The following is a 19,428-nucleotide window of genomic DNA, read 5'->3' as shown; positions in this document are numbered from 1 at the left end:
ACTGGTCAATCTAAGAGGCCAAGCAAATTTCCTCCATTCGTTACAAGAGCTTACATCAGAAGTTCGAGTTACCTGGCAACCAGGCAGCTGAATATCAATTAATTCCTGCCAATCGCTTTCATGAGTGCCTAGGCCACACACATATCAGCAATCACAGTATGTACACTCTACATGCACATCAGGGGCTCAAGATGTGCTTGCCTCAGAGGGGGTGTCCTTGAACTTTGGAGTGAATCAGAACCACACAAGAGACTTACAGAAACACAGTGGATCCAATGCCTCCAGCTTGTTATTCGGTAGTCTGGGATAGGGCACAAGAAAATGCCTTCACACAAAAGCTCCCGTGTGTGACGAGTGCCACTGGTCCATGGACTCCATTTCAAAAATTATTGTGTAGAATCAAAGGAAGTCCTCCCTCCTGAGCCCAAGTCCTTCCTTCCTGACATCTTTTTTCCCAGTGAAGTAGCTCAGCCTCTTGACATATACACCTTGTGAACAGGGCTGCTAAAAGGTAAACTCTTCTGTGGAGTGAGAATCTCTGAGACTTATGGGATTTCTCTCCCCCATGGCTGGAAATGGGGGGTCCTCACAAGGGTCTGGGCTGCACAATGGGTGTGGGGAAGCCCCCCACACACCCCATGCTGATTCCTTTTCTTCTTCACCCAGAACTCTAGAAGGCAAGTGCAGGAGGATAGGGGAATGTGAGTTCCTTATCGACACTTGGCTGGTTTGGGCTGGGATTTCTCCCTGCAGACCTCAAGATTCCTGGATGAAATCATCAGTGAGCATCCTTAGATGGGAAAGATAAGCCAGGCAAACACGCGCCGCCTACAGCTGCCGTTCCAGGAGCAGCAGACATGAGCTCACCTACCTCCCATCACCCGCCCATTCACGTCTGCACCCCAGGGGCCTATGACCAAGCAGTGGGAAAGCAACATACGGAAGGAACATCTGGACACTGGTGATACACACATCCTGTGGCCTGGCAAAGTTGGTGTAGAAGGAAGCAGACTTCTATCATATAGCCTTTTCAAACTGTGGAAAGGAGCAGGCCTCACCTCCCTCCTAGGCTTCTTACGGAAACTCACCCAAGGATGCATGCCTCCCATCAACAGTTTCAGGAAGGCCCCACATTTCAGATTCCCCATGGTCCCATGGTACCCCCAACTCTGGAGCTGTCACAGTCCATCCTGCACAGGGCCTAATTGTAACAGTGTGTTGGATGTGTCGGCATGGCAAGGCTTGCCTCCACCCATTCAATCGAACACAATCCAGGTGTTGCTATCCAAGTCAGCCTATGTAATTAAAATGCAGAATCACCTGGCTTTTAGTAAGGAAGATGATCCTATATAATCTGAGAGGGCCCGATGCAATCAATCACAAAACTTTGAGAGAACTGACAAGTGTGCATGTGGAAACACACACTCACACACCATGGACAGAAACTTTGGCCCAACCCAATGAGTTCTAGGGACTGATTGTGATTGGACTGCTTGCCCCCAACACTGTATGAGCCAATTCCTTGTACTATGTCTTAGTATGTATGTCTGTGCCTTCTGCTGGCTTTAGTTTGAGTAAACCCTGGGATAGACAAAAGAATGGCTTCCCTGTGTAGAACTGTGATCCTCTGAACCTTTGAATATATTAGCTCCCGTGGCAAAGAAGGAATTTGAAAGAGTGATTAGGCTTTTAAATTGGGAGCTTATCCAAGATCCACGGTGTGGTTTGATCACAAGAGTCTTCGTGAGAGCAGAGTAGAGAGGGTGAGCTGAAAGATTTTCCAAGATGCTAAGCTGCCATCTCTGAGGATGGAGGAAGGGGCAGGACCTGAAGGAATGTACGTGACTCTAGAAGCTGGAGGAGGCAAGGAAAACACTTGCCACAGCATCCTCCAAGGGCCCAGCTTTTCTGACACTCCACAGTGAGACTGTAAGTCTATGCTGTTTAAGCCATTGCAGCTGGGGTCATTTGTTACAGCAGCACTGCGAAACAGCCGTGAGTCCAATTCATAATGATCCTTCGCTGGTCCCTCGACGCCCTTATTCAGGAGGGACCTTTTCTCTGCAGCAAGATGTTAAATAACATTGGAAGGGGAGGGCCAGCACAACTCTGGGCCAATTAACCAAGCTGTAGGCAGCTGTCTGGTTGACTGCTGAGCTGCGGCCAATTGAGTAGTTTCTTAAGCCTCACGTCATTGTCCTCTGAAGGTTGTGGTTATGTTGGTGGCTCCTTAGAACCTGCTGTGACTGTGGCCTGCAGAGCTGACAAACCATTTTCATTTTCTTCTTTGCTCAGACAATCTGCTTGGCATGACACCTAAGGAATTTTCCACCGGACCCAGGAACACACCTCTTCTTCTACGCCTCCTCATTTGTCCTCTTTCCTAACACAGGAAGTCTCCGCTACCCTGTCTACCCACCCCCCTTATGAGAACAGTTCTCTTATTTAGAAGAAGGGTCCCTGTTGGACCACATGATTCAAGGAGACATTACCAGTTGGGGTATGCCATCCTGCCTGGGGAAGGCCACATGACCCAGCTGAGCCAAGTAGATCCTGCCCTGGGATTTGTCAAATTGCAATTAGATGAAAGGCAGTGGGCATGCTCTTGGGCTGCTGACTGTGACTCAGTCTCCCAGAAGACAGAGCTTCATGGGGACAAAATAACAGTGACATTCAGAGAGATGTAGAGACACTAGTTCACCTGCTCAAGTCTTCGACATACGTTCTTGCTGCATTTCTTTCGAGTCCCATTCATTTTTAAATGTTGCAGTACATTACAGCCTGGCATTCTTTTTGTTTTAAGCACTTTTACTTATTATTCAAATGGATAAGTCAAGGCAGACCTGGTTGCTATCCTACACAGCATTGCTTCTGACTGAGGATCGCACTTCACAGCCAAAGAAACATGTAGGAACAGTGGAGGGTGCTGCTTGACGCTCACAGGTAGGCTTGATGCCCAGCTAGCTTTTTTATACAGTTTATACAGGACTACCTGCCGAGCACTACCCAAAGTAGGCTAGGCCCTCCCATATTAATTAACAATCAAGACAATCCCCCACAGACCAACCTGATCTAGATAATTCCTCCATTGAAACCTCTTTCTCCGGTCATTCTAGGTTGTGGCAAGTTGACATTTAAAACTAACCACCATATCTACTCAGAGACAGAATCATTAAATCATGTAGTGATTCTCTTTTCAACCCTTCGAGGGACCACCATACTGTGTTCCATGATGGCTGGACCATCTCACATTCCCATCGACAGTGTAAGAGTTCTGGTCCCTCTGCATCTTTCACAACACTTATTTCCTGATGTGTTGGTTTTATGTTTTATGGTGGCTATCCTAATAGGTATGAAGGGGTTAACCCAGTGTGGTTTTGATCTGCACTTCTCTGGTACTTAGTGATGCTCAGCATCTTTCCTCATTTGAGAAGAAATGAGTACTCAGCTCCTTTATCAATTTTTCAGCTGGTTTTTGTTGCTGGGTTGAAGGAGTTCTTTATATATCCTAGATATTAATCCTTACCACACATAGGATTTGTACATATTTTTCCCATTCCTTAGATTGCCTTTTCTAAGATTCTGTGGACTGTCATTTGACACACAGAAATTTTTAAAAATTCAATGTCATATAACTTATCAACTTCAATATACATTGCCTATACTTTCGGTGTCTTATCTAAGAAAGACTTGGCCCAGTCTTGTGTCACCAACTTTGACCTCCATGTTTCCTTCTTAGTTTTATAGTCTGGGGTCTTCTATTTAAGTCTCTGATCCATTTGAGTTATATATAGTATGAAGTCTGTACATCGTATGGTTACTGTAACTTATCGATTCAATGCAGCACATTTTGGGGGGTTTAGTCTTTCAGAGGAAGCCTTTCACCCCGAGATGCTATTAGACACTGAGGTCTCTGCTCTGTGTGGGGTGGTAGAGCATGTTCTATTAGCTTCCTTTCACCAACAGTCCCGGCTTTGTGGATGCATGTGATCTCACCCTGCCCCTCCACATAGATGGCTGACACCCAATGCTCTTTAGAAGGTCTCCCAGGCCTTCTTCACTGGCCTAACTGCTACTGCATTCCTTTTCCATCTGTCCCCACCTGTCCCCACCACAGTGACTGGTGCTCTCGTGATTCTGATGTCCCGTGCATCCTTCATTTCTCTTACCTGAGGGTCTCCTCTCCTCGAAGGCTTAGCTGCACACCCAGACTTGTGCTGCTTTTATAAAGCACCTCTAAGTGTTTGCAGTAAGAAGGGTTCCCTGCAACGCGGACCTGCCTTGTTGATGGAAGCCATTTTTCACTAGAGCTCATTATGGTCCATCTTATGCCATCTACCCACAGCCCACAGGAGATAGAGACCTTGTTTGTCTCATCCCTAGTGGTGTTTTACATTCAGTCATTCTATATGAGGACTGTGAAGACGACATTAAAATTCATGATCCGTGACCCAGATATGTAAAGCAGAATCCATTTTATTTATCACCTTATTCTCCCTCAATAACAGCCAGTTTTCTCCCCCACTTCCATGACACGTTTTGTGACTTTGCTATTCTTTGCATAACTGGGCACTGTCTATCTGACTGGGGGACAGATGCACCCTTCTGTTTTTATTCATCACTGCATAGCTAATAATTGATGGTAAGTGATCAAGAATGTGAAAATGGGGAGATAATTCAGTCAGTAAACTGCTTGTATTGAGAGTGTGAGGACCTTGGATTGATCTCCAGAACCCACGTCAAAAGAAGTTGGGCATATTGGTGTGTACTTATAATCCCATCACTGAGGAAGCAGACCTTTGAGGCTTTCTGGCCATCCAGGGTAGTCTACTTAATGAGTTCTAAGCCAGTGAGATATCCTGTCTAAAAACAAAACAAAACAAAATACAGTTGTTTTCTGACACACACACACACACACACACACACACCTATATATGAATGAATAAATGAACCTCACCACTCTTGTCCTCAGAGGGTCAAAGATTACTGCTTAGAACAACAGCAGGGTGCAGCCCTGCACACAAGGTGGGGAGCAATCCAGGCTCACCAAAATGACTGTGGGAAAGCCCACTCAGAGATGGTTTCCACAGCCTCCCAGGTAAAAAACTCCGGACACAGAACTAGCCCTCCAGTTAGCATTCAGCAGATCCAGTGGCAGCTTCTGCTCCTGCTGTCTCACCCCTGGGCTCCTCTTCCTATAGGGCAGGGTGCCCATCACACATACTCATCTCTCTAAAAAGTTTGGCCAACCCTTGGGGCTGGATTCCTTGGGGGTGGGTACTAGGAGAGCAGGGAAGGCTTCCTGGATAGAACTGCCTCCCATCTTCCCAGAAAGGAGAATGCTCCACATTCTTACCACTCTTTAAGGCTTCAATTATCTATCTGACTTTGCTTCCGTCTCTGGGAAGCAGTGAGACTGTAATGCAGTATTAGATGTAAAGATGCAATGGGAATAATAACCACACTACAGGACAGCCCTATCCTGCACACTGCAATCCTGCTGCACCCTTGGTCCATTCTCAGAGCCCTGGGAAACAGTACTTCTGTCCTCCAGTGCTTTTTTTCATGTACCATTGGTGCAATGTCTTTGTGTACCTGGTAAGGGAGGGTGGATACCACCACCCACTTTAGAGTTTGGAGTTGATAGTTTCATCTAAGCATAAATATAGGACATGTTTGTTGTAGAACAATAGAGAACATAGAAAGCCACAAAGAACAAAGTGAAACCATTGGTAGTCCCCTCCCACCCTACTCTCTGCCCACCCCACTCCCCTCCCCTACCACCAGGGAGAACCGCAGCTATCTGGGTGTACTTTCTTAGAGCTGCCATGCTCTGTGAGTTCTTCCAAAAACATGCATCCTCTCTGTCATACAGCCATCCATCCTGCCTCGTTTTACTTAACATCAGAGAATAAGCTCTTCCCCAATGTTTAATTTATTCTTAAAACTTTAAAATTGGAGCTGGGTAGTGGCCGTTCACACCTTTAATCCCAGCACTCAGGAGGCAGAAGCAGGTGGATCTCTGTGAGTTTGAGGCCAGCCTGGTCTACAGAGATGGCTCCATGTTCACACCAGATCTAAATGCACTGTAGCACTGGAGCGTGGGTCTAGGTTCAAGACTAGAGAAGAGGGGATGTGCCTCCAGAGAAGAACATGAGGAAGTTAGAGTTCCAGGACAACATTTGACAAATCCAACTTAGAAAACAGCAACATCTCTGCATCGCTGGTAGGAAGCCATGATGTAGTACAACTGTGGCTAAACTACTGGAAATTTGTGACGCGCAGTGCAGCTGTAGAGGGAAAAAAACTCAAGACAGTGTCCCTGAGAGAGCCCTAGTTCCAGCTCCAAACCTGTATGAGTGGCAGTCCCCATAGGCCACCTCCCAATTTCCTCCACGATAAAATGTGAAGTAATGGTCTGATCTTCGTAGCACAGGGAAAGGGCTACATCGGTTAGAGTTCTAGAAAGACCTAGTCTTGTCCATATTATCTGGCTAAACTTGCACACAGTTAATATGTTCCCATGCAGGAAGCCTCAAATATCTTGATAATTATAGTCACAGCTGTCCATTTTTTATGGCGCACCATACACATGGTCCTAATAACATAGATATGTTTTTGTGTGTGATTGTGTGTAGGAATTTTGTAATTACTACTAAGAATATGTTGAAATTAAGGGCGGAATTCTGAATGTTCATGATTTAAAGGTAAGCAAAGCCAGGCACAGTGGCTCATGTGTATAATAACCACACTTTGGGAGCAGATGCAGAAAAATTATTGGAAGTATAAGGTACATCTGATTTATTTAGTGAATCCCAGAATTCCAGAATCTTGCTCTGGTTTATTTCATCTTATACTTTCAGGTCATAAGCTATCATTAAAGAAAGTCAGGGAAGGAACTAAAGACAGTAATCGTGAAGGAATACTGCTTGCTGGTTTATTCTCTGGCTCACTCATAGGCTAGCTTTCTTACACAACTCTGGGCCACAGGGCAAGATTCTGCCTCAAAAAAAAAAAAAAAAGCAAAAGTGAAACTAAGTTAACTAAACTATAATACAAATAAGACAACCAGAGAGGTATGAATAATGCCACCCCACTCCCTGTAAATTTTACATACCTATGCATTAAATATATACATAGGTTATATCCTAGTTAGTTTCAGCTATCAACTTGACAGAGCCTAGAGTCATTTGAAGGAGGGATTATCTAGATCAGATTGCCCTGTGGGCATGTCGGAGAGGGATTGTCTTAACTGATGATTGATGTGGGAGGGCTTCACCCACTGTGAGTGGTGTTATCCCAAGGCAGGCAGGTAAGCCTGGATTGTAGAAGAAAGCTAGCCTGTGATCGAGCCAGAGAGCAAACTAGGAATCCGCGTTCCTCCATGATTCCTGCCTTTGGCCCTGCTCTGACTTCCCTTAGTGATGGAGTATGACCAAAAGTATAAGATGAAATAAACCGTTTGCTCCCTACGTTGCATTTTTGTCAAAGTGCTTTATCAGAAAAGCAAGCTAGAACAGGTTAAATGAGGTCCTGGTTTCCTAGCAGGTGAGTGACCAAGAATGAGGGGATTTCTGCAGGGCAGAGACATGGAGGAGCAGGTGCAGATTTTAGCTCAACATGGACCAGATGAGGCTGTGGTGCTACCATCTGCAGGGCTTGCCTGGAGATACAGTGAGGTCCTCATCTTTGAAACTACATGGACAAAGACATCAACAGATTTCTGCGCCTTTGAGGATATGAGTTTGTACATCACAGTCAATTCTGAAATTCAACAATTCCCCCAGACCAGGAAGCCTCATCTTTCCATAGCTTAGTTCATCCTTATTTGTACAGATTTTTATCCAGTGGACTAGCCATGATCCACAATGGATACGGGAAGCTGGGAGAAGGGCTTTCACCTATAAATGGGAGAGACTAATGAGCCTTGCCATTCTGCAAAAGCCCAGGATCTGGTCCATCAGTAAGATGCTCTCTGGAAGCTTCCATGAGCCCCCAAGGTTCACTTCTACCTGGGGACATCATCTGTGTCCTCCTCACTGTTTATGGTACCCCACAGGCAGAGGGAAGAAGATTGTTTTTGTAAACTATCCAAGCATGGGAGGTAGTTAAGTCACCAACTAATTCATTTTCCCTAGAATATTTCCAGTTTTAAGCGAGATCCAGGAAAGGTGAGCTACACAGAGAAACCCTGTCTCAAAAAACCAAAAAAAAAAAAAACAAAAAAAAACCCTGAAAGTCCTGTGTCCCAGGGCAAATGGAAGTGGTTGTTCAGCCTGAGAACCAGGGAATTTACAGGCAATTTGTCTCAAAAACTTGGGAGCCTCTTGAAGCGGCAGACATAACAGCAGTACCTAGCTAGAAAGGGTCTCACCCACAATCAATCAACTACAGACTCCTGGCTCACCTCCCAGCTGTTGCCTCCACCTACATTGTGAGGCAAAGAAAAACAGGAAATTTAAGAAAAAGAGGAGTTCCCAAGGCACAAGTGAAGAATGACTTACAAAGGCGACTGAGAAAGTGGTTGGTTGAAATCTGTCTAGGGATCTGTTTGGCAACCAAAGACACCAGGAAAAAAATCTGTTATCTCCGCCGATAGAGATTGGTAGCAATCTACCCATATGTCCCTATCCCCCAAACCCAGGTCCTCACTAGATTTTGTAGCTGGCTCCTTTTCTGGAGTGTCCCACAGGGCTCAGTTTAGGAGTTTTCTGACCCACATCCTCACCCCATTTAAACTGTCTAGAATTCTTACCTCTGTACCCAACCAGCTGGCTGGGTGAGCTAACCAGATAAAGTAGCTCTCACCTGAGGTCTACCTGGGTCGTATTTCTCAAATTTGGTGGGCTGCATTTGAGAGACACAAAACAGCTCCCTGGGCTATTGATGTTACGCCAAGATTTGGGGAACAAGAACAAACTTATAGAAACAGATGATTGTGGAACAAAACATAGAATTCACTTGATTTTCAGAGGACAAAAAGAAAATGTATCAAAGAAATGTAACTCTCTGGGTTAATCAGGCCAGGCCACATCTCCAGATATGCTGTCCTCTTGTCCTACCCAGATGTGGAAACCCATTACTCTGTGTAAAGTCCACGGCCTTGAGATGGAGCATTTGATAAAACCAAGCTCCATGTTGACCCCTTCTGAGGACCTCTGTGTCCTAACCAAGACTCTTGGTACTCTAGGCTAGCCCATATCCCAGGGAAATCGGGTGCAACAGTCCTCTGGATATAAACAACTTGCCAGGCTCCTCCAGGACCCTGCTATTCATTAAATCCCTAAGGAGAGTAGAGTCTGCCACATCTCTAGTAGTGGAGGGCAATCCTGGAGGTTAGCACCGAGTACTGATCATATTGAGTGTCCCAAGGGTTCCTCACAAGCCCTCTGGCTCATTTCACCCTTGGGCTGTGTCCAATCCTTTTGGAAATTCTGCTGAACGTCACTATCCAGAATGCAAAGGGGCTGGGAAGGCCAGCTCAGGAAGGGGACTGACTGCCCACCCCCACAGTATCAGCCCACCCCTCACCCCCACAGTAAAATCTAAGACTTCTGCTTTGGTTTCGCTCTCCATCCTTGAATAGATTTAGTCAGCTTCCAACAGTAAGGCAGACCCAGGCCCCCACGGTCCTTGGAGCCAAGTGAGCAGGGATCGGTGGAAGAATCTGGTTTCCTAACGGTTCTCCAAGCACAGCACAGACCCAACTGGCCCTGTGCCTTGTCTCACCTCGATCAGCAATTGCCAGCATGAGATAAGAATCTGAGACCGGGCAAGGAAGTCTGAGACCACGGAGTCCAAGCCTCGTGGTCATGGATGAGAGCATCTGGTAGTCAGAACCCTTCCATGGCCACAGGAAGACGTGGGCTGGGAGGGAGATGCTGAGTGGGAATTCCTGCTTTGCCAGTTACTCAGCATGCAGCCGTGCATGGTTCTCTTTCCTCAACTGTGAGGTGAAGGGGTTGACACCTCTCTTCAGGGTTGTTTTTATTTATTGTGTGAGTACACATCTGTGTGTGCACACATGTGTGCAAGAGCACATGCATGTACAGATGGAGGCCAGAGGTTAACAGCATGTGTCTTCTCAGTCTCTCTCCACCTTAGTTTTGAGACAGGGTCTCTCACTGAATCTGGAAATTATGGTTTGAGCTGTGTTGGCTGGCCAGTGAGCACCAGGAATCCTCCTGTCTCTGCCCTCTCAGCAGTGAAATTACAGGCCTGTGCCACTGCTCCCAGATCTTTACATGGGTTGGGGGGATATGCTTGTATAGCAGACTGAGCCATCTCCCATTCCCATAGAAAAGAATTAAGAAGCATAGATCTTGAAGTTCAACAAGAAAAGGCATGCCAATCAGTGAGACTGAAAAGCAAGCTGGAGACATAAGTACACAAGATACCAACAGCAAGCTTGAAATCTACCCTAAAATCATCCTGAGTCAAAAGGCAAGAGAAACTCCATAACTACACCATTACAGGATGACAGGGAACCCTTCCTGCTTCACTCCACAGCCACAATGGTCGTGCAGTGTACGGGGAGAGCTGCAGATACACGACAGTGAAACTGCATGAAGAACCACATAGGCCCACATGAGAACAATGGCCAACTGGCTTTTGACACACAGTTTAGGAGAGGAGAGACGTGGTACAAGAACAATGAGAGATAAGAAAAACAGGACCTTGACTCCACCCTCGTATCTACAGAAAACTTAAAATAGAATAGATTTAAAAATAACAACAAATTTAAAAGGCTTTTACAAGAAGATATAGGAGAGAAAAACACTCAGGAATGATGATTCAATGGAGGGTTCTTAGATGTAGCACCAAAAGAAGGATCCAGAACACTGAAAGCCCTGATAAATGTAAGCCAGACATGGCAACACACACTTGATACCTAAGCAGTTTGGAGATGGGATCAAGAGAATTGGGAATTCCAGGCCAGCCTTGGCTACACAGTGAGTTGAGGGCAGCCTGGCCTACATGAGACTAACAAAAACAAACAAAGGCTGGGATTGAATACAGCAATGAACAAGAAACCCTGTCTCAAACAATGCGGAAGTTAAGGACTGACACCCAAGGTCCTTTGACCACTCCATGCTTACAACTGAGCAGGTGTATACACATAAACCCACACAGAGACTGATAATTGGAATTCATCAAAATTAAAGATTTTCTCTATAAAATAATTTAAAATGATTATTTAAAAAAACCAGCAAGCCTACAGATTCAAAGACAAAATTTGCAAACCAAATACCCAACGAAGGGCTTGTAGCCGGCCTACACAAAGAACTCTAAAAACTACACAGCACTAAAGGGAAGCGATAACATGTCTGGCCAGCAAACACATGAAAAGAGGTTCAGTCTTCATGCTGCCAGCATGAAGAAGCACCAACTCGGAGACAGTGGGATGCCACTGCACATCTATCAGAGTTTTTACAAAAAGGAGTGACAATATCAAATGCTGCCAAGTAGCCAGAACAAGTGTAAAGTGAGATGGCCACTCCAGGAAATAGTTGGGAAGTGCCTTTTTTAAAGTATCGTTGTGCAACAACCATGCCGCCCAGCAACATGCCGTGGCATTCATCCTAGAGAAATTATGAGCTATGTCCACACAAAAGCCTGTACACAATCATGCTTGTAGATTTACCTGAACTAGACCCAAATGGGAAATAAGCCAAAAGCCCTTCAGTAAGTGAACATGTGTAAGCGATGTATAGTACACCCAGATCTTGGCATACTTTAGCAGTAGAAAGGAACCAGCTCTTGAGACATGTAACAGTTTAGATGGGATGAAACTCAAGTACATTATCCTGAGTGAAAATAGCTGATTTTCAAAAGATCATCTGTTACATGATCCCATTCATAAAACAACCTTGAAATAATGCACCCATAGAGATGGAGACTGGGTCAGTGCTAGGGGTCAGGGACAGTAGCAAGAGGACGAGACTATCAACAAGCTGGCACAGGGAGTTCTCTCTGTGGTGGGTGGTGAAACACTTCTGTATCCTCAGGTGGGTGGTGTCCACACAACTCTGCATGTGATAAAACAGTACGGGATTGTACTGTATGTGCACGAGATAGCAATGTCAATTTCCTGCTTTTGATATCCTTTGGAATTACCATTGTTATGTAACATGGAACCCTGACAGAAAGTGGGTGAAGGATACACAGGACCTCTAAGACCAGCTTTGTTAGGAACCTGTCATCATTTCAAACCAAAAACAATTTTCTAAAAGACTAAACAAATCAAGTTGTGGCTGGTACTAGCAACACAGGTGACTTTCTCCTGAGGCCACTATGAAAGAGCCCCAGTCCCCTAGTGACAGCTAGCTACCTGTGTAGGTCCTGTGGGCACAAACAACAGCAAACACATACCTATTTCTTCACAGCATTCCTTGAGAAAACAAGAGTAGACCCCTGGATAGTCTAAGAATAACAGAGAACAACCCCCTAGGGGCTCTCTGAGGATCCCAGGAACCTCCCTAGCCTCTGAGTCTCCCTGTCCTGGTCCTCTCAGTGTGTCCCTCCATCTCTGAGTCTCCCTGGCCTGGTCCTCTCAGTGCCCCTGCATCCCTGCCCTTGGGATTGGGCATGTGCAGCCAATGCCTCTACGGATAGAAAGGCTGTCTGCCAGGATGTGGTTAAAACCATGGCATGGTAGAAAGCCAAGCAAGGGTGGGAAGAAGGAGAGCGGGAGAGGCTGGGTCAGAGGCCTCTGACCTTCCCCAACCAACACCACAGCTGATGACACAGGGAGACAAGAGAAGGTGAGGAGAAGCCTGCCCCTCAGCCCAATAGCCCAGGCTGGGTCTCCTAGCATGGGAAGGAAAGTCATGTCACAGTCAGGAAAGATGAAAGAGGCTCTCTGCCTGCAGAGACGTTCTGTGTTGGGAAGAGAGCGACGGAGGACTTCGAGCATCATCCCAGACAGGATCCCAGTGTCCATTACTCGGAAAGTCACCAATTCCCATCCTTCCTTCGCCCTGCCCTTGCCTCCTAAACTTGCCAAGATGGCCTCCGGAGAACAGCACTTCTCTGAAAGCTAGAGAAAGGCGCCCCCTGGAGGGAAGTGCGTGCAGGGAGTCCATTGGGAATATTTTCCTGGGGGTGGACTAGATTGCTGGCATGCTGTCCTAGATTCTGGGGACCAAGAAGCGATGCTCAAGATGCCTCCCCAGGGTCTGGGGGTCCAAGGCCTCAGAAGTTACAGACTCAGGCAAGAACGAGGTACTTCCCCCCATCAGTGCCCCCAGTCCACTCAAACCAAGCCATAAGGTTGGCCCTTTTTTCCTCTCTTCCCTCTGTTCTTCTACAGGGGTGCCCCTCCACCCCCAATGGGTGTGGCTTTTCCTCAAGTTTGGCAACCATCACCAGCAGACCATTCCCCCTATAAGACAACCTCAACGTAGCTTCAAAAGGGTGTTTCACTTTCGAAAGCCTCAGATCTGTCTGAGGCTGCCCTCCTACAGACGTGGACCGCCATCCTACTCCAGGCTCTCTGAGGGACCCTCTTTGTAATTTGAAGTCCTGGGCCTGTACGAAGCTAGTTGACAGCAATTGTTTGAGCAGGTTCTGGGCTTCCTAAGAATCTTGCAAATCACATCTCAGCAGATGTCTCCTGCAGGAGGAGATATGAAAATTCACCCTGCAGAGCTTGGGAGGTAGCTCAGTGGGGGAATGCTTTCCTTGTACATGGCTCTGGATTCAGCCAGCAGCACCACAAAAACATTTCTGGAAGGGATAAGGGGATAACCCTACCTATAAGGTACTTGGATTGTAAGCAGAAGGAACCCAGTCCCACCCTTAGCACCTATGTAGGAATGTCATTGCCCAATACCGTGGTGCTTTTGATCCTAATACTAGATAGAGATAGGAGGAGCCCTGGGGATCCCGGCCAGCCAAACCTAAGCAGTGAGCTTCAGGCCAGTTAAGACTCTTTCTCAGGGGAGATAGGTGTTTCTGAGGATGATACTGTAGGTTATCCTCTGACCACCACATATCTGTGCACATGTGGCCACGTGTGTATACATGCACACATACACACACACACACACACACACACACACACACACACTACACAAAAATTCCCCTAACTGTTGCAAGGCTCTTTTACTCAGCATCTTGTAAAGAGGCAGGAGCTGGTCAGCATTGAGGATGTCTGTCTGAGTACCCACTATCCCTCCTCCCGGATGTCTTCCAGGTCTGGAGAAAGTACTGTTAACTGATGGCTGTGTTGTTGCCGCTTACAGATCCAGGGTGGAAGGCAGGGTGCCGATGGCAGGTTGGGTAGAACAGTTTTCCATTCTACAGCTGCTTCTCCCTTGTCTCTCTCCCTGTCACCCCTTCCTGGTTCTGTGAAGCCTTGATTTCCTCATCGATGAGACTGGTAATACTATCCATCTGATAGAACTGTAAAGCAGGTGGAATGTGGGCACAAAATTCTCCAAGCCTGTGCCTTCGTACAACTCCATTACCGTTGGCTATTATTTGTTGATATTATTATGATATTATGATGAATGTTATTAACTATAGTTGTTAACTGATAACTGTGCATCATGGAATGAGTGGGGCAATGGCTCTTTTTTTTTGGGGGGGGGACACAGGGCTCATGTAGCCCAGGTTGCCTCACTGTGTGGCCAATGATGACTTGAACTTCTAGCCCCCCTGCCCTTATCTCCTGAATGCTGGGATTACAGGGCCACCATGCCCAGTTTTTTTTTTCTTATTCTTATTATGTGTTTGTATTCTTATTTAACCTTTAAACAGGTTTAAAGATTTGTTTTTTTATTTAACAATTTTTGTACAGTATATTTTGATTATGTTTCCCTTCCTCCAGCTCCTCCCAGATCCTCCCTACCCACCCAACTTTATGTTCTTTCTCTCTGTCTAAAAAGCATACACACACACACTCAAAAATGAAAATCAAAACAAACAAAAACCAATAAACAAAAAAAAAGGTCCAAACAGCCCACAAAACATAAACAAACAAACAAGTCATGGAGTCCGTTTTACGTTGGCCAGCTACTGGACATGGAGTCTGCCTTGAAGTGTGGTTGATATACCCAGTGACATTCCACTGGAGAACCCTGATTTTCCCCTTGCTGATACATATCAATTGTAAATAGCATCTTGGTTAGAGGTGGGGCCCACTCCCCCTTCTCAGCGCTGGGACCCCACCTGGCTTGAACCTGTACAGGTCCACAATGTGGTGCTGAGGACGGAACCCAGGGCTTCATGTATACTGAACTAGCACTGGAACAAGAGCTCCTAACTGGCTCTGGAAGGCACAGTCTTGTTTATGGACTCAACTTATGTCACTTGGTGCTCACCTTGGAGAGACCTTTTTCCGCTCTTACCCCAGGTAATTCTTACAGAGTTGCATGGGTAGGAACTGTTCATGACACCCACTTTTTCAAGAAGGGACCCCAGAGGCCCAAGAAAGGTGAGCCATGTTTCTTGCATGACCCAGGAAGTGAGTGGCTGGGATGGCCATGGATCCTGTCCTCAGACTTTTCCCCTCCCCCGAACCATGTGGAACATCACTCTATAGTCACTGGATGTCCCGTGTCACCTTCCCCCATGTCACTGTGTCACCTTTCCTTGATGGGAAGGTATAGGGCAGTCACCCAACCTGTCATTAAGAGGAAGAAAGCTCCCTTCAAATAGCAAAGCCCCAGGCGTAGATCTGTCAAGAAGGAAAAGCTCAGGTAGAGGGATTCTCCACTCCAGGTGGGCCTGGGGTCTCCTGGAATCACTGGGCTTCGGATTATAGGGGAGCCAAGGTGGGGCCTCTCCAACTGCCTGTCAGCTGATGCCTATTATCCACCAAGCAAGGAGATGTTTGAACAGAATCAAGAAAAACTCCCTAACTGATAGATAAGAGCACTTACCTCCCTTCAGAGGCCAACTGGCCTGGGTCCAGGTCTCTAGCTTGAATCTCGGGCATGTGAGTGTGGTTTTTTATCTTCTTTTTATATGGTTTCAAAGAAATAGCTGCCATCCACTTATTTTAGGGATGAGGGATAACTCTACATGGTTGTTCTTGATCGCTACAGCTCATTCTTGCCCCCCCCCCACTGTCAGGAATCCTGGGACAGCCGCCTCTCCTACCATTCCTGGGGAAACTCGGAGAGTCCTTCCTCCCCAGTCCTGCCACAGTCCTATTCCTTTGAGACCACCCAACCCTTGCACACGCCCTTTCCTTCTAATTCCTCGGTTAAAAATATCCAAAAATGTTCACAATTCCCCAACTCCCTCTAAATGGATAGAACCAACGTAACACATGTTATTCCCATTCAGGTCTGGTTAAAAGGGAGGAGATATGGGGACTGTTTTCATTAGCTCCCATTTTCCATGTTATTAATAGTCCAAGGTGGAAATCGATGCAACCTTTTTAAACTGTCGTGGGGGGGGGAGAACCAAAGCAGGGGTCCCCACAAGGAACCTGGGTTCTACCAGTAACAGCCTGAGGTAAAGTGTGTAGGTGGCATCCACTCTCACCTCCGAGTCTCTTTCTGTTAGACACACATAGCCTGCCCACAGTGCCCCAGTCCTTCCATGTGAGGTCTGGGCACCCCATACTTGTAGCACTAGTTGTATCTAAGGTAGAATTGTGGGAAATAATCTCTCAGCACTGTAGTCTTGCCTGACCCCAAGGTGCCTGGATGTAGGATCATTTAGCCCTCCCAGGAGGTGCCTCCTTCAGGAACCCCTCCCCCAAATACTGTGAGTGAGGGGTCAACCATTCTAGGTCCTTCCAGACCTGTAAGAAAGTGGACTTCATTTTGGCCCTTATTAAAGAAGGCATTGGCATCCTAACAGTTTCTAACATCCCAATTTTTCTTCCCTAATTCCCCATAACTCTCAGGCCACAGGCACCTCCTGTGACCTTTCTTAATAAACCTCAAGTGCCTGCTGTTTTCTTGAGGCCATTTCCAGACCAGAAGAGTTTGGGGATGTCTCAAAACTGCTGGGAGCTTTGCAGTCAGGTCGTAATCTGGTCCGGGACAACTGAGAATATGAAAGCCCAGCCAGGGAGTACAGGTTTCTGTCATCCACCTGGTACAACAGTGTGTGCCCTGACCTGTAGCATCTCAGGCTGCTTACAGCCTACTGCCCACAGAGCCCTCTGGATCCACTCTCTATGGAAGAACGTGCCCACAGCTGAGACCCAAAAGATTTCCCTGGAGGTGTTCTTTCTCCGTGGAAGACCAGGACAGTTCCCTCTGTGTGAAAGTATGTCTATTCTTTCAGGAAAGCCTGTGAGCTTATGAGAGAGAGAGAGAGAGAGAGAGAGAGAGAGAGAGAGAGAGAGAGAGAGAGAGAGAGAGAGAGAGAGAGAGAGAACACGCAATCGCCCTGCAGTCACCCTTTCATACTCCCGGCCAGGCCCCAAGGATGTGGCACCCGGCACAGACAAGGGAGCCCAGTGCACTCAGAGCTCCTGGACTGGCCTCATCGACGCCCTAGGTTGTGTTCCCCCGAACTCTACTCACCTTAATGTTGCTGAAGACCGAGCGGGAGCAGCGTCTGGCTGGGACCGAGGAGGTGCCGCTGCCCTGGCGCCCTCCGGGTTTGGGCAGGAGCCCCATCGTGACAGAGGCGGTGTCCCCTGGCCGGGCCCAGGCGGTGGCGACAGGCCGGGGACAGGTTCTGCGGGACTCAGGCGCTTCGGGCTGCGGCGGTGGTAGCCGGACGATGGGGAGCGCGGCGCGGAGACTGAGCGAGAGAGTGAGCGCTCAGAAGTTTTTGTAAGTGGCGGCGATGATGAAACGCGCTCTCCCTCCTCCCTCTTTTCCTCGGGTGTCAGAGGTGCTGCAAGCCCCCGCCCAGCCGCTGCCGCCTCCCCAGGCAGGTGTCTTGGGCCCTGGCGTCGGGGCTGCGGAAGCCCAGAGGCTCTAGGACTCGACCTAGTGAACCCCAGCTGCCTAAGAGGTCCGGCAGGCCGGGAGGTGGTACGCGGGGAGACGGCAGGCTCCCGAGGAAGGAGCCAGCGCGGGTGAAGGAGACAAGAAGGTGCAGGTCAATGGAGAGACCTGGGCACTTGGTGGGGTAGAGAGTGGGCACGGAACTAAGGAAGGGGTGGGGAGTTGGAAGGGACCCGAGGGGCGCGGGGTCTCCAAATGGTGGCAGGGAGCGAGGAGTCTCCGCGGCTCTTGGGATTGTCCAGAGCCGGGCTCTGCGTGTCTGCACTCGCTCCGCAAACCTGGGCCCTGGTTCCGGTGATGGCTCTGAGACTCGCCGCCCAAGCTCTGTTTGTGCTGAGGACTGATTTATATTTAAACTGCTCTTTGCGCTGCAGAGGAGGGTGGGAAGGCGTAACAAGGTGGAGAGGTGGGGGCCGCCCCAGGGCTGGGCTCGAACTCACTGGAACCGGGCCAAGGTAAACCGCAGGCGCTGTCGAGTGTCAGCGGGTCTGGCCTGGAGTGCTGGGGGTTGGGACAAAGGGAAGCGCTGGTCTGATGGGATTGCCCCCGCACTGACCTCCTCTGCAGTCTAGAGTGAGCACGGTTTTTTCCCCCTCCTGGACTGGAATCTTAGAAAGAAGGTGAGCCTTTTCCGGGAAAAGCCAAAAAGGATCCAACAAAAGCACTTGAGGCAGTTCGGCGGAGGAGGCATCTTTCCAGCCCCCTCGTCCATTGTCCTCCGCAGAGTCACCTCTTCCAGCCCAGCCCAGCTCAGGAAAAGATGCCCTTAAATACACAGGCTGGGTGAAGGATGGAGCACACTGCCTTATTTCTACCCAAGGCCGGATGCCTTTCCAATTCCTGTTTGGCTTGGTGGTCTGGGGACTTCTTCCTATGTACCTACAGGCCAAGGACTCTGGACACAGCAACATGCCGAGGCTGTTGGACCGTGGACAACGTCTGATTGTTTGGTTCAGCTGCAGAGAGAGGTACATACAGGCCGGCTTTCCAGATCCACAGCAAACTCGATCACCATTCTGTTCCTGGTATGGTGGAACACACAGACGGCTGTCTGGAGTTGGAGGTGACACTCAATGTACCCTGGGCACAGATTGCCACAGCCATGGTGGGTTGTGCCTGATGCTCTGCAGATTTCATGTACCACCGGCATTAGCTCTAAGTGATAGGTGCTTTCAATGATCTGGATTTTACAGGCTGGGATGCTAGCAGGGGCGAATAGAAAGAGACCAAAGGCCACAGAGCTAGGAAGTGATAGACCTAGAGACCCTGAACTCAGCTTTGCCTGATGCCAAAGCCTATCCAGAATTTTGTGTGAGGGAGATGAGGGGGTGTAGAGGTCAGAAGACAGCCCCAGGTGTTGTTTCTCAGATGCCATCCATCTTGTTTTTGGACTGGGGACTCAGTGGCCTGGAGTTCACCGGCGGCTGGACAGAAAGCTGTCTCTGCCTCCCTAGCCCTGAGATTATAAGTCATGCCACCAAGACTTGTTTTCCTTGATTGCATG

The 19,428-nt window shown here is 47.9% G+C and overlaps 1 protein-coding gene across 1 annotated transcript in view; it reads right to left on the bottom strand.

Annotated features, from left to right (window-relative positions):
* Slco2a1 (solute carrier organic anion transporter family member 2A1) overlaps positions 1-18,262 on the bottom strand; it is an 81,253-nt gene extending 62,991 nt beyond the window's left edge. The window contains exon 1 of the mRNA XM_059268470.1: positions 17,493-18,262. Within this exon, the coding sequence (XP_059124453.1) occupies positions 17,493-17,588 (96 nt within the window). The 5' untranslated portion in view covers positions 17,589-18,262. The remainder of the gene's footprint in view (positions 1-17,492) is intronic.
* Between the last annotated feature and the right edge of the window lie 1,166 nt (positions 18,263-19,428).

Source organism: Peromyscus eremicus, chromosome 7 (assembly GCF_949786415.1).
Source record: "Peromyscus eremicus chromosome 7, PerEre_H2_v1, whole genome shotgun sequence".
Taxonomy (NCBI): domain Eukaryota; kingdom Metazoa; phylum Chordata; class Mammalia; order Rodentia; family Cricetidae; genus Peromyscus; species Peromyscus eremicus.
The sequence above is the reverse complement of the archived record's forward strand: the minus strand, read 5'-3'. Positions and strand labels throughout refer to the sequence as shown.